Source organism: Octopus bimaculoides, chromosome 2 (assembly GCF_046866305.1).
Source record: "Octopus bimaculoides isolate indiv1 chromosome 2, ASM4686630v1, whole genome shotgun sequence".
Lineage (NCBI taxonomy): Eukaryota > Metazoa > Mollusca > Cephalopoda > Octopoda > Octopodidae > Octopus > Octopus bimaculoides.
The window spans coordinates 146,719,547-146,737,046 of NC_142929.1; the positions used below are offsets into that span (position 1 = coordinate 146,719,547).

General features: G+C 35.5%; 1 protein-coding gene across 6 annotated transcripts in view; it reads right to left on the minus strand.

The window, feature by feature from the left end:
- LOC106880286 (tachykinin-like peptides receptor 99D) overlaps window positions 1-17,500 on the minus strand; it is a 630,110-nt gene that overhangs the window by 82,591 nt on the left and 530,019 nt on the right. For all 6 annotated transcript variants that reach the window (XM_089347886.1, XM_089347889.1, XM_089347890.1 and 3 more), the window contains one exon: window positions 10,715-11,238. In XM_089347886.1, coding sequence (XP_089204012.1) covers window positions 10,715-11,199 — 485 coding nt within the window. In that variant the 5' untranslated portion in view covers window positions 11,200-11,238. The remainder of the gene's footprint in view (window positions 1-10,714; window positions 11,239-17,500) is intronic.

Below are 17,500 nucleotides of genomic sequence, written 5' to 3' on the forward strand. Positions count from 1 at the left end.
CCGTTGCATACATACTTTGTCTTATAAGCACATAATGAAGTTCTTGGTGGATCCGACTCAGTAAGAGCCGATGAACCAACTGTGAGAGAAGAAATTTGTAACCTGATACTGATTGCACTAAGTTTATAGCCGAAGCACATAATACTAAAACAACTCAGCCACGATTCAGTGACGGAAGAAATAAAGTAACAGAAGAAATAAATATCACACACACACACATGCGCGCGGGCACATACATACATATACGTACGAACCCAAACAGTATTTTCTTTTGCTGATCTGAGTAACTGAACTGTGGCTATACTAGAATACAGCATAAAAAAAATTTAGGGTTCGCTTTGAACGCTAATATTTTGATTTAGAGATCCTGGAACGTGAAATATCAGTCACGTTTAGTCAGTTGATAATATTTATAATGCGGTACTGGAGCATCCACATAAGGGATATTTCTCTACATAACTATCGCCTGTCCATGTATGTCTGTATGTCTGTATGTCTCTACTTGTTTGCTCATATTTCTGACCAGGCATTTATAATGAGTCATTATTACTCAGTACACGAAATAAGAGTTCCTAGAAAAACAGTTCACAGTACCACAATTTTACATTGAATTCCAGAAAGTATGACAAGAATAAAAATAGAAGCTGTAATAACATTTAAATACAAACAAAACATCAACAGTCTGATGTAGCACACAAAATAGATAATGAAATGTTCCAGAACTTAGCTAAAGTTTCCAAAACATACATAATTCTCTTAGCGCAAAAGTGGAGGCGCCAAACATGATTTCGCTCTCTAAATGTGTCTTATGTAGTCAAATATATCAGATAATTCTTACACCTATCTTAGACTTATCCTCCGTTTTAGACTTAATGACTTATTTTATATTCATCTTTTAGTCTTCAGGGATATATGTTGAGATTTGACCCACTTTGTCAACGCCTTCGCGTTTTCGTTGGGCGATGAGAAGAGAAGACGAGCTAAAATACTTTCTCTTTGATCGACTACACTTAACACCGGAGCTTTCTTCTTCTTCTTCTTCTTCTTCTTCTTCTTCTTCTTCTTCTTCTTCTTCTTCTTCTTCTTCTTCTTCTTCTTCTTCTTCTTCTTCTTCTTCTTCTTCTTCTTCGTCGTCGTTGTCATCGTCGTCGTCGTCGTCGTCGTCATCGTCATCATCATCATCATCATCATCATCATCATCATCATCATCATCGCGTTCATTCTCTTTCGCCTCAGTCTCTTTCCCATCTTTTCCTAATTTTTTCTTGTGATCGAGATAAGCATACACTTTGTCATCTTCCCTCATTCAACATGTGATGCTGAGTTCACTGCTATTGTTGTTTTGATACAGTCAGAAAAGATGTACAACAACAGTGTATATATATATATATATATATATATATATATATATATATATATATATATATACATACACACACACACACACACACACACACACACACACATATATATATATATATATATATATATACATACACATATATATATATATATAATTAATAATAAGAGTACCAACAATTTGACCTCTTTGAAAGTCCGATAGATCTATCATTTTAATGAATTTTAATTACCTTTTTTCTGGTGATATCTGAAAAGAAACAGCAGTTTAAGCAAAACATATTAAGCAACACTAATAATAAATAGGAGGCGCAATGGCTCAGTGCTTAGGGCAGCGGACTCGCGGTCATAGGATCGCGGTTTCGATTCTCAGACCGGGCGTTGTGAGTGTTTATTGAGCGAAAACACCTAAAGCTCCACGAGGCTCCGGCAGAGGATGGTTGTGAACCCTGCTGTACTCTTTCACCACAACTTTCTCTCACTCTTACTTCCTGTTTCTGTTGTGCCTGTAATTCAAAGGGCCAGCCATGTCACACTGTGTCACGCTGAATATCCCCGAGAACTACGTTAAGGGTACACGTGTCTGTGGAGTGCTCAGCCACTTGCACGTCAATTTCACGAGCAGGCTGTTCCGTTGATCGGATCAACTGGAACCCTCGACGTCGTAAGCGACGGAGTGCCAACAACAACAACAATAATAAATAAAAAAAAACATAAAAATAAACAAGCTTTTGATAGTTTTATAGATATTTCAAAATTATGATGGTATGATGCTAGGTGTTTCCATTATTTTGTTCAACCCCTGAATATACAGTGATACCCCGCAGTACGAGTTTAATTCGTTCCATGATCGAGCTCGTCTTGCGATTTACTCGTTTCACAAATCAATTTTCCCCGTTGAAATTAACTGAAGTATAATTAATCTACCAAAACCATTCAAAAATAATTTTTTATCGGTTTAAAACAGAAAAGGTGTAGTTACAAGTAAAATGACAATTATAGAAAAGAGAATATAAAGATTTTATCAACTGAATTACCTTAAAGATGGGACGATTTGTGTGCTCGTACTGCGGATTTCTGCTCGTACTGCGGATTTCCGCTCGTACTTCAAGACAAAAATTCGCACGAGTCTCAGCTCGTACAGAAAATTACTTGTACAATGGGGCACTCGTACTGCAAGGTTTTACTATATATATATGTATATGTGTGAGTGTGCGTGTGCGTGTGTATGTGTGTGTGTGTGTATGTATGTATGTATGTATGTATGTATGTATGTATGTATGTATGTATGTATCCATTGCTTTCCCCAGCGAACATGTACTTAGCCATCTGTCCTCACTTAATGCTGTCAAGTTGCTTGCTTCATTTCATGCGCTAACAACTCGGTGAACGATCTTTGTTCCTTGTGGTTGTCAAAATATTCTTATTTGAGAATGCAGTGGAGTTTTTCCGTTGCCGTCCTTCGTATATTTTTCCATTTTTAGAAGATATCATCATGTTAGCTACATATAGACAAATTCACCACACCTACATAAGGCACACGCAGCGTCAATAGCTGGGAAAGTATCTTGTAGGAAGCTCTAATAAATCTTCCTATCTACCGCTATGGACTGGTAATATATTTTATAGATTCAAGAAGGTTGAAAGATAAAGTTATCCATGGGTTTTGAACACCGTAAAGAACCGGAACAAATATCAGTTCTTTGAATCCGCCGGATAAAACGGTTTACTTAGTCATTTGATCTCAGTCAACATTGTAAAACAGAGTACTTAGCGATTTTACCTCATTCCATAGAGTAAGAGGAAATATTTATCTCAACGTTCTGACAGATATAAGATGACATTAAAACAATGACATAATGAATCACAAGAAACAAAGAGAAAAAATAATAGTCAATCGAAAATCAAATATGGAGGGGGAAAAAACAGTTTTGAATATTTATTTTGCCATGGGGAATTTGTTGCAGAAAAATCATTCCAGTAAGCTCCTGGCAAGAGATAAAAATCTTGCCATTATTAAGTGGTAAATCAATATATGTATGTATGTATGTATGTATGTATGTATGTATGTATGTATGTATGTATGTATTTAAACACATAGATATACAACACACACACACACACACACACACACACACACACACACACACACACACACACACACACACACACACACACATATATACATATAGTATGTATATATATGTATGTGTGTGTATATATATGTGTGTGCATATATATGTATATGTATATTAATATATATAGTTATATATGTATATGCATATATATATGTATATATATATGTATATATATATATGCGAGTAAAAATAAATACAAAAAAGGTGGTTTTTTTGTATGATTGTGTATAGAGGAATATATTATTTTGTTTAAAAGAGTTCCAACACTGTCTGTTTTTTATGTTTTATTTATATTCCTGCAGAACCAATGTGGGGTATAGAATATGGAATATGGAAAACTTGGGGTTTAAAAATCTTATCCCTATAACCAAAACACAAAAAATCTCTCAGATATCATCATTTCTATAAATAGATTTGGCATCATTTCTAAGAACAGCCAAACACCTACTGGGGTTTTAAAATCTTATCCCTACAACCCAAACACAAAAACAATAAATTAAAATATCATCATTTCTAAAAATAGATTTGACATCAATTCTAAAAATAGCCAAACACCTACTGCTGCTGTCCAAAGGAATTGGTATAAAAGACAGAAAACCAGCCAACTTATTACAGTCTGTTAAAGTCTGTCATACCGGCCATGACGAAGGGAAATAGCCCTGCAACTCGAGTCGCCTTTATATATTTATATTTATATTTATATATTTGATCCTTTATATTGAACACTCAATATTTCATCTACATTCAATACTTTATTTCATGGTGCCATCCATTTTTATTTTATTTTATTTTATATTATATATTGTATATTATATTATATATTGTATATTCCATATTCTATACCCCCCATTGGTTCTGCAGGAATATAAATAAAACATAAAAAACAGACAGTGTTGGAACTCTTTTAAACAAAATAGTATATGTATATATATATATGTATATATATATATATATATATATATATATATATATATATATATATATATATATATATATATATATATATATATATATATATATATATATATATATATATATATATATATATATATATATATATATATAAGTATATATATATATATATATATATATATATATATATATATGCATACACATATATATATGCATACACATATATATATATGCATACACATATATGCATACATATATGTGTAGAGTCAGTTTACGACGGATGTGACAATAGAGAATCGCTCTATCCATGCAAAGAGCTTTATAAACAAGTTAAAGCACAAAGAGGCTAGAATGCTTTGGTTTTTCTCCGATCTAGACCAAAATGTAAACGGATGGTTATGCAGAGGCCCGAACGAGGTTTCAACGATCATGCATACTAAGTTCCTAGTAACTGTGATAGATCTGGGAGTCGTCAGTAATGAGGGAGAAGTCATGCCTCCTAACTTTTTTTCAAAGCGCTTAAAAGTCAATGCCATTGTCTAGATAGAGGTGTTGGAGAAAGTTGCGAGGCTCTAGATAGACAGTGTATGCAACGAAAGACAGTCTTCCAACAAGACTCTGTGTCGTCTCATAAGGCTAGGGCAACCCAAGCGTTGATGCGCGTGCCAATCTGCATGATTATGTTCTTCCAGACACATGGCCTCCTAGCTCACCAGACCTCAAACTTCTGGACTATTACATATGGAGGCATAGTCGAGAGAAAGGCTAATCAACACCCCCATAACACCATAGAATCTCACAAGTTCGCCATAACCGGCACTATGTCTAAAATTGATAAAGGTCACATGATTCGCACACGTCAACGCTTCCGACTTCGTATTGAAACAACCATTGATGCTAACGGTGGATCTATTGAGTAGGTGTGATAAAAGGATTCTCAAGTTTATTTATATCAATTTGTTTTCAAATACAGCTTTTCTTTGATGAATTACATGTCTTTTCCTAATTTCATACAAATGACCACTAAAAGGCTGACTCACTGGGTATACACACACACACACACACACACACACACACACACACACACACACACACACACACACACACACACACACACACACACACACACACACAAACACACACACACACCTCTATGTGTATGAATATGCTTATAATCTGGTTGAAAGTTGGGGGGATCTTCAGACACAAGTACTATTTCGTTGCATCTTCATGCTCTTCGGGATAAATAGAATCGATGGGTCCTGAGTTCTCTTTCGGCACAATTCCCTATTGGAGCTGACAGCTTAGACTTTGCCTCTTTGCAGAGATCACAAATCACTGACAGTGTGTATGTATACAGGCAGTGGGCTGCATTTCTTATAGTCTGCATGCCTTCCAAAGAAGATCGGCTCGCTCAGTTATACTCCCCATTCTTGTTGTGGACTCATTAGTGCTCATATAATTCAGGGATATGTCTGAACAAAAGCTAAGGGTTACGTCATTCCCAATGGTCTTACGCACACCGGACATTAACCTAGTGTTTCTATTTCCTCGTATTATTGATAAATAGACGTTTAAATAAATAATAAACGCGCCCTTTTAAAGCCTAGCCAGGCTCATGGGCTCGGTTTCCCAGTTTCAATGGCGTATGTGCTCTCCAGCTGGACGGGACGCCAGTCCATCGCAGTGTTACTCATTTTTGTCAGTTGAGTGGACTGGAGCAACGTGAAATAAAGTGTTTTGCTCAAGAACACAACGTGTTGCCCGGTCCAGGTATCGAAACCACAATCTTACGATCATGCTGCTGACAATGTAACCACTAAGCCACGCGCCTCCACAAATAGACGTTTAGCCTATTTTAAGTCAATCCTTATTTTTGTGAGGTACTGCTTTTCTTCTACTGAGTTTCTAGCAAGCTTCCTCCCCAGGTGAGCCTTGTGGAAAAATGGCCGAATCATATGGATAATGACTAGCTTAACTAAATTCAAGCTAATATACAGAAATAAGAATATCACTATCAACAACAAAGTCAGAGTCCCGTATGCACTTGTATTTTTCATATTCTCTATACATTCGGAATAAAGACTTTTATGTCAGAAATTCAGAGGAAGATACAAGCATTGGAAATTAGATGCTGTCGGAGTAGTTTACACATTTTCTACGTAGACCACACACAGATGATCGGATTCGTGAATCTTCAAGAATCGCACTAGCTTTCGTGAAGACATCAAAACAGTGAAAGAAAAGGAGATACTATGGTGGTATAATAAGATTCAGTGACCTTGTAAAAATCATTCTTTAAGGAACTGTGGAGGTTGAAGAAAGAGAGTTGGACCATGTAGAAGATGGACTGACAACGCCAAAGAATGAACCAGCAATTGTCAGTGGGAACCTGAGTTCTGGCATGCAACCAAGACATGGATAAAAATGTTGTACAAGATATCACGATGGCACCGTTCGACACCATCGGAACTTGAGGGCCCAAGATACACTCATACAAACACAAACATATATACTTATGTGTGTGTTATGTATGTATGTATGTATGTATGTATGTATGTATGTATGTATGTGCATGCATACATGTATGTTTGTATGTATGTACGTACGTACACACACACACACATACGAGGGGGTGTTGAAAAGTTCTTGGCTTTAAGGGTATCGGGAAAGGCCTTGCTGGAAGCGCAACCTTCCGAGTTCTTTTAGATGGTTTACAAAGACTGAAAAACTGAACGACTGCTGCAATAAGTGTGTGAATCTGAGAGGGGAATAAGTTCGATAAAATCATATTTAATTGATCCTCCTGTATTTTCTTTTACCCAAAACCAGGAACTTTTCAGCAACCCCTCGTGTGAATAGTCTCTCTTTGGTAAAAATCTTTTTGCTTTTGTCTCTGCCTGCATTCATATTTTCTACTTATATATTGAATCACTCTCAAACATAGTCTTGTTTCTCACCTTCTGGTAATATATATATATAAGCATATTTTTTTCTTCGTTTTTCAATATTATTATGTATACGTATAACTCTCTATGGCTTTTTTCTGCTTGCGAAATTGTTACGTTGTACTCTACTAGGCATGCGTAGCCTTGTTTACATTGTATTTTGTCTCAACCTGTTACTATTTTTTTAAACATATCCGTTAGATTCTTATGTTATAGTTTTACTGCACATATAGACTTGCATACACATTGATATGTTTTTCTTTTTCTTTTTCTTTTTCGTCTCTCTCACTATTATTATTATTGTTGTTATCATTATTTTCTCCCTTCACAACTTGGTTTGTAAATTATCCGATTTTCCCTTATTGTATCTTATTTTATTTTAATTTTAATTTAATTTTTATTTTTATTTTATTTTATTCTATTTCCTCTTATAAAACTTTCTTGATGTTCTTCAAGAGATGAGAATGACAATGCATAAATTTAATTATAATTACTATGATTAAAAGCTTTTTTTTGCTTACACATTTGCATTGTTTTTCGAAACGTACGTATGCATTGAATCCAGTTTTGTAATAAATCTATTTTTGATTCTACATATTTTCTCCATTTTTTTAAATACTTGCTTTATGGTATATTTTTATACCTATAACGAAACTCCTCAAATATATATATACACATATATATATATACACATATATATATATACACATATATATACACGCACACACACACACACACACACACACACGCACACACACACACACACACACACACACACACATGCAAACACACACACACACACACACACACACACACACACACACACACACACACACACACACACACACACATATACATATAATATATATATATACGTGTGTGTGTATGTATGTGCCTGTGTATGTGCGTAACACAATGCAATAAAGTGATCCCCCGATGATTGTTGTGATTCAAAATCCAGTTGCAATTAGAACATCCAAAGCAGAGGTTTTAAACAATTACAACGTTGAAGCGTACGTAGTGGAGAAGAGATAAACATATGTTCTTTGTATCATAATCAGTAATACAACACAGTAGTAAGCAAAAACCACTTTTATGAAAACAGACTGGGCGATGATAGTATACACAAAGCTCTAAACTCAACAGGAGCAGTCGTACACCAATCTGCACACACAGGATGTACTACATCTATCTGTCTATCTACTCTTCTCTCTCTCCCCCTCTATCACTCCCTCTCTCTTTCACTCTCTCTCTCACTCTCTCTCTCTCTCTCTCCCTGTCTATCCATCTATATGTGTGTACATAAGTGTGGTATTTGATATATTTTCTTGTCTTTATATCCACTCACTCTTATAATCATAATGATTTGTCAACTTGAGATTTGTATGTTTGTAAATAATTTCTCCACATCTTTATAAATCTTTGATATTTATTATCACTTCAGCTCTATAATTTATTTTAATTTCTTTTAATATCACACAAACCACCAATTTCCACTTGTTCATATTTAGTTATTTTCAGAACTCTTATGTAATGATTTTTTTCCCTTTTAAGTTTCATGTTTTTATCAATAGACAGAATATTCTATAGAGATTTCATTCATTTTGAACAGTAAATCTTTTTTGTTTTAGCACTGTTTCTGTGTAATAGGATATTTGCTTTAAAATTTATATTTTCACAAATACAAACTTTTTATTATAAGAATGTTTCTGTTTTTTACACCTTGATTTATTTATCATAAAATAACTTCACATCTTACGTAAAATGTTTCTACTTTTTAAAGGTTATATAAGATTCTATTATTCTGATCAATAAATATCCGGACTGTTGCCATAGTAATGACGCTAAAGTACACAATGTAAAGCCACTTAGCACATATTGACCTTGTACTCTGCTGTGCATGTGTACTAAGTTTTAACGTTCTAGCTCACTTCCGCTGTTTTACAACAGTGCTTGGAATGAAGGTGTGTAGCGTGTGATCGTTGCATTGACCACGACAGAGAAAGTTGAGCAGAGAATCTGCATCAAATTTTGCCAAAAGCTTAGCGATACCTCATCGTTCTCATCACAATCAAGGAGATCTTGTGCAACTGAAACCCGAGTGTCTGTTTGGTCAGCTGAAAGCAGTTTTGGCACAAACTTGGCAGACACGCGTCTCATACCCAAATCTTCAGGGATAATGGACTGAACTGAACTGCAACTAATTTGCACATGCTCTGATAACTCACGGATGGTAATTCGACGATTTCCTCTCACAGCTGCACGCATATCTGCGATGTTTTTCTCAGTTGTTTTGGTTGCGGGTCTCCCAGAACGTTCGTCAATATCGACATATTTTCGGCCATCTTGAAAACGTCTGAACCACTCGTACACTTGTGTGGGGCTCATACACTCTTCTCCATTTACTTTCTGCAACTGTGCGCTGGCTTCTGAGCAGGTATCACCATGACAACTTTTTCAGTCTTGGTCAATGCGACGATCACACGCTACACATCTTCCTTCCAAGCACTGCTGTAAGCAGCGGAATTGAGCTAGAAAGTTAAATCTTAGTGTGCATACACAGCAGAGTTTAAGGTCAATCCTTTCCAAGCAGCTTTACTCTACATACTTTAGCTTCGTTACTATGGCAACTGTCCGGATACTTATTGATCAGACCGCGTATGTTTCTAACTTCCCGATGGGTTTTCTGAATTTGTCCCAAAATTTACGATATAAAATATGTATATATATTCTAACTTAATTAATTAAGTCTTGTAACAATTTTTATGCAAAATGGACGAGTTTATTCTTCTTAATACCTAATTTCAGTTATGTGAAATCGTTGTCATTAATAATGCTTCGAAAACTACAAAAACAGCAACTGCCCATTTAGCGTTCTTAAATTTCTTATATTCCTAACATCACAGTTTGCAATATAAAATATTACCTCTTCAACGTCATTAATTTTATTTAATTATACAACGCAGGCCTTTTCCAACAAATTAACTCTAATTCAATGATTTCTTTGTTTGCTCTATGAGAAATTATGCATGCTTACACACACACACACACACACACACACACACACACACACACACACACACACACACACACACACACACACACACACACACTTACACATATACGTACACACGCACCACTCCATTTGTATATCTCGAATTAATATATGTGTAAATACATGCGTACAGGTTATATTTACAGATATCTGTTTATTTGCATTTCTCATATAAAGAAACGCAAAGGGATAGATATCTGTATACGTTCAGTTACACACAAACACGTATACACAACCGATAAGAATCTCAGATGTACATTGTTAAACATTAGTTATATAGCATATAGAGTATATTTCATTACCTGTCGATAGCTATGGCCATAAGTGTAAACACACTGGCAGACGTCGTACAAGGAGCTACGAACATGGAAAATTTGCAGAAGTCCTCACCGAACCACCAATTACTATACAACAAATATGCTGTGTTGAATAGAGTGTTCCAGACGGATATAAGAGCGTCTGCCAATGCCAGGTTAAAAAGGAAGTAATTGGTTACGGTTCGCATACGCTTGTGCCAGAGAACTATCCACATAACAATGAGATTTCCACCGATCGAGGCGATAATCATGGCGAGAAAGATGATAATGAAAAATACTTGTTGCCACCATGGCAGAATGAATGGATTGGTCGGTGCTAAGGTGGATAATTCTTCTGTAGTTGTGTTGTCTGCCCAGTCGATCGTCACATCATAACTGGAGGATTTATCTTGGACAGCTTGGGATTCGAGCAGACTTGATATCGTCGTTCTGGCCAAAGAAAAAGCCGAAATTTTCTGACTCGCGTTCATTGGTAAAATTTAGGCGGTTCTTAGAAAAAATCTCTGTACCTGCAGAAAAGAAAAAAAAAGAAGAAAATAATGATGAAGAAATGATTTCATGTAAATGATTTTATCAAACCCTGAAGGATAAAAAAAAAATCGAAGTTAATTACGGAAGCATTTAAACTCAGAACATAAAGATAGAAGTAGTAGTAGTATGGAGGATAATAGTATGGGAGAATGCACTGTAACAACGCGTCGCTGCATCTACCATTTGTTGATGATTCCTTTACCCCACTCAGGTGACAATCCTCCAAATCTTGGGCCTGTTTTGGGCAGTCGTTGCTGGTTAGGATTTTATGAGGTCAAATTCAGAAAGTTATTTCGTCCGCTGTTCTAATAGCTTTGCCGTGGATATTGTACGTTTTTCTACTTCAAACAATTCTTTCGAATTTTGGCACAAGGCCAGCAATTTAGGGGTGAGGAGTCGATTATATCTACGTCAGTACTTGACTGGTACTTAATTTATCGATCTCTTCTAAAAGGACGAAAGGCAAAGTTGACCTCGGTGGTATTTGAACTCAGGATCTAAAGGGCTAGAAGAAATGCTGCTAAGCATTTTGTGAGACGCATTTATGATTTCACCAAAACGCCGCCTATCTTCTATTTCAAATAATAATTTCTAATATTGTCATAAGGTCAATCATTTGAATTCGAGTACAGTCGAGTACATCTGCTTTCAAGACAGAAATGGCATATGTTGTGCAGTCTGTAAAAAGATAAACGACAGTCGCTGACGCTGGTGCGATTTAAAATCAGAACATAAAGAGATGTAACAAAAGACCTTAAGGCAATTTTTACTATTGTTGTTTAACTCAGGCCAGACTTAATCGAGCAGGCATATGGTTTTAGATATTCTAGCTGTGGTCATATATTTTCCAACTGTTTTTCTCACTATCAAATAAATGAATATTCCAAATATTGATTCTACATTTTGGTACAAGGCCAGTAAGTTTGGTGAAAGAGGTGAATGGATTACATTGACCCTGTGTTCGACTGATACTTATTTTATCGACCTCTAAAGTATGAAAGGCAAAGTCGACCTCGGCAGAAATTGAACTCAGAACGTAAAGACGTAAGAAATGCTGTAAAGCATTTTCCACAGCGCTCTAACGATTCTGCTAGTTCACCGCCTTAAATACAATAATCCCTCGCCATATCGTGGTTCACCTATCACGGTTCACCTATCGCGGTTCACCTATCGCAGTTTATTATATAAGCTTACGCCGATTCCTCCATGGTGTTGTTTTGCATTTATAATAAAATAAATATATACAAATTATAAAAATAATTTAAAAAAAATACATAGTGCAATACTGTTTTTACTTCGCGGATTTTCACATAATGCAGGGGATTTTGGAACGTAAAATCCGCGATAGTCGAGAGATTACAGTATTCCAAATATTAATTATAATCATATACTCTGGGTGCACAGTAGGCTTATGAAGTTGTGTGCAACTTTTTACGTCATGAGCAACAATTCTTTTTATATCATCGCTGACTAAACGAACACTTCCCCAAAAATCAATGTTCCAAAATAGATTTAATTCAAACTCCGACAAAAACCCCCAACAAAAACAAAACAAAAAAAAACCCAAAACAGTAAAGCAAAACAAAACACGAAATGCACTAACCGTAGCTTGATGTTGAAGATCAAATTAAGTAATTAACAAATAGATTAATTGGGCATGGCTGGAAACAATTAACCAGTAACATTATCTATAATTTCCCCCTAATTATGAAAATATAGCTGTGATTCTCTTAGATTTGTGTGACCCAGTTCTGAGAACAAGTCTAATTCATCGGTCTAATGGATAAAGAGCCAGCCGTCAGGTCCAAACGAGTATGGCTTGGTACCATGTACAATGTTTTCACTAACTGTTCTAGCTATCTATGTAATAATCCTGTTCAATTTTGGCACGAGGTCAGCAATTTTGCAGGCGGGTGTTAGTCGGTTACATCGACCCCAGAGCTCAACTGATACTTATTTGAACAACTTCGAAAGGATGAAAGGCAAAGTTGACCTAAACGGAATTTGAGCCCAGAACGTAACGTAAAGAGCCGAGAGAAATTCCTTTTCTTTTCTACACTAGGCACAAGGCCCGAATTTTTTTTTGGGGGGAGGGGGAAGTCGATTAGATCAACCCCAGTACGCAACTGGTACTTAGTTTATTGACCTCGGTGGAATTTGAACTCAGAACGTAAAGTCAGGCAAATACTGCTAAGCATTTCGCCCGGTGTGCTAACGTTTTTACCAGCACGCGGCCTTGGCAAACTTGACATAGGTGGGATTTGAACTCAGGACATAAAGCTGGAAGAAATGCCACCAAGCTTTTTATGGCCGGTGCAGTAATGATTGTGTCTGCTCATCACCTGAGGCATCTATGTAATAATGAGCAGAGACAGACACTCTTACGACGATTCCCCCACTCTTTAACCTTGCTGCGCATCCAGAATATGACAGCTGGTTGGTATATGTATATATATATACATATATATATATATATATATATATATATATATAATATATATATACAGAGAGAGAGAGAGATAGAGAGAGAGAGATAGAGAGAGAGAGATAGAGAGAGAGAGAGAGAGAGAGAGAGAGAGAGAGAGAGCTGCACCAACATTCGGCTGGTAATCAGTTTCAACTGAGTAGCCAAGAGCAACGGGAAATGTACGTTGCTCAAAAAGTTCACGTGCCGCTCGGTCCAGGAATTGAACCCATAAACACCCTAATCATTAGGCTACGCAAGTGGTTTGGGTGTTCGATGGTGTGGATAAGGACATCACTAAATTTAGTTTACGAAAGGGGAGAAAGAAACGGGGTTTCTTGTTCATGATAACTTTGAGGAGAGCTCGAGACAATCGACCAATGAAAATATACATTCTGGAGATGATGGTAACATTCTATAGAATTATATTAATACCATCATCTGCACCACCACCACCATCACCACCACCACTAACTGTAGTAACAGCAGATACAGTAACAGTAATAAGGTATACTGCGTTTGTTACGTCCCCTTTCTTACCGATGAACTCACTGGCGATGACGCGATGACAGCTGAACAGGATATTTATTTTATCTTTCCCAGTTTGTCAAGAAGAATAAATATTTAAACACGCTTCTAATTTCTGAGTTCAAATTTTGCTATTATCATTTGCCGCTATGTAGTTAATATGTTGATTGGTAGATAAAGCTCACAAATTTTTGTCTACTAGAATGTAACAAGATATATTTACACTTACAAACTTTCCAAGAGCATCTGATAACAGAATTGTATTCTTCAAGTATATTGGAAGGCACCTTTCTTTCTCTTTCACATTCTCCCCGTCTCCGTCTCTGTCTCTCTCTCTCTATGTATGTTTGTATGTATATATATATATGTTTATATGCATATTATATATATATTATATATATTATATATATATATATATATATATATATATATATATATATATATATATATATATATATATATATATATATATATATATATATATATATATATATATATACACTCACACACACACACACACACACACACACATATATATATGCATACACACGTACATAAATGTATATCAAAAATACGTTTTATATGTATGTATGCGTGTATATATAGATATGTGTGTATTTATGTGTATATATATATATATATATATATATATATTTATATATTTGTGTGGATATATATAAATATATGTATGTGTACACACACACGCACATATGTTTATACATTCATTTTTGTGGTGCGCGCGCGCGTGTATGGAAGAGAGAGAGAGAGAGAGCATGAGAAAGAGAAAGAGAGGGGAAGAGAGGGTGTGTATTTGTGGTGATAAGACTCATACGAACTCCTCTGAGTAGGTCTTAACTTGTCCAAATGAAGTATTATAATGAAAACTTTCTGCCAAAAGTTACATATGTGCACACACATAAATATGTATGTACTCACAGAAGCATACACACATACAAACACATATTCAGAAATGTGTGCAGGTATGTATGTGTGAGTGTGTTTGTGTGTAGTTCAATGTTTGGTATGTTTGTATGTTTCGAACAGGAAACCTACACATAAATATACACACGTACACGTAACATATACACACTTACATTGTTTTATACACACAAATGTATAAAAATGCTACAAAATATTCACACACACAAGCAATGATAAGGTAGAATAGGGCGGCGAACTGGCAGAATCGTTAGCACGCCAGGCGAAATGATTAGCGGTATTTCGTGTGCCGTTACGTTCTGAGTTCAAACTCCGCCGAAGTCGACTTTGCTTTTCATCCTTTCGGGGTCGATTACGTGCCAGTTACGCACTGGGGTCGATGTAATCGACTTAACTTTGTCTGTCCTTGTTTGTCCCCTCTATGTTTAGCCCCTTGTGGGCAATAAAGAAATAAATGATAAGGTAGAATTGTTTCAGCCACGAATTAAGTGCCTTGTATGGAACGTAAATGAATGTTGACTATTGCTTCCTACGCGCAAATCTCGTCGTAGTTGGTTTATCTTTCATTGTTCGGGAGTCATTGATAAATGAAGAACCTGTAGACAATCGGCATGGAATTAAATCGACTCTAGTTCTTTCAGTTATTTATAGATATATTTCTATATTCTATATTTCTATATTCGAACTCTCTGTTCACATACATTGATAATGAATGACAGAGACGGTAAAGTCCGAGTCAACAAGGGTGCCGTTACCAAATCGCTTCTTCTGGTAAAAACAGCAGCCAAATTTCATTAAATTATTCGTTAAGAAACTGGTTCTTTGTTCATAATGACTGTAGGGTCAGTTCAAGACGATTGACTAATAAAAATATACACTCTGAGTAGTAAGTTAAAGGAGAGGACATATTGGATAACATAGTCCTCTATACATTGAATTGACTATCTATCTATCTATCTATCTATCTATCTATCTATCTCTTTCTCTCTGTGTGTGTTTGCGTGTGTTCATTTCAAAGTATATATTACATGATTTGTCATCATGGTACATGATATACTCTGCGTTTACAATGTCTATACGAAGAAACATAAATGTTTATTTTGTCTTAGAGTTCTTTACTAAAGATAGTAAACTAAGAATATATTATCGTTGTAACTATGTAAAATTAATCTAGTCATACACACATACACACATACGCGCAGATATATAAATTAGTAAATATTTGTATACATAATCGAGGAAGAAGCGAATTATTCTATAAGTACAATGTTTATAGTTTATTATAAATTAAAGCTTGTTGAGATCATAACTGTAAGTTTCCCAACACTGAATTATTTAAGCGATATCATGTAGTGACCAATGTGATAATATATAAGCAAAAGTATTTGGAGGCTCACTCAAATATGCTTAGGTCAAGAAAGCAATCAAAATTTGATTGGTTATCGAATAATTATCTCATAGTGAACCACACATTCATATATTCAGTCATCATGTGCAGAACAGGTGGTATTTCCAGAAATTCAGATGCAAAAATGAAGTTTAAGATAAGTATTTATCAGTATTCGATGTACTGTTCAGGTTTCATATTTCGATGTGTTCACAAATGTTTCCGCATATATATATATATATATATATATATATATATATATATATATATATATATATATATATATATATCTTACGTGATCGACCAGATTATCATACAATGCTGGACACAATGTAATTTGCGTCGGTTTAACATCCGAATGATTTCACTCCGCTGACTAAGTGAGCTGGCCAACATTTTCCTTGGTCGGAAGGCCAGTTTGTCACAAGGTTGTCCATTTATAGCTTGCTCAAAAGCACAGCACGCAGACGGTCTGGGAATTGAAACGACGATCTAACAATCGTAAGAAAAAGTGCCTTTTCACATCTAACAATCGTGAAGGCCATGTGCCTTCCCCCCCCACACAAATGCACACATACATTGCATATATATGTATATACGTATATTTGTATGTATGAATAATCGATTACTTTTCAAGAAGCTTAAACTTCAACTATAGACACAAGCTCTCTTTCGTTTCATCTGTCTTTTTCACATATGCACACACACACACACACACACACACACACACACACACACACACACACACACACACACACACACACACACACACATTTTCTTATTATGTCGTTTACTTAGGTTTCCGATATTTACCATAAACCTCAAAGCAATAGTAACTTTTTTTTTCAAAGAATTTCTAGAATCGACAATGCTTTCTCTCCATTTATATTTTCCCGCTTATTCAATTGTTGCACACATATGA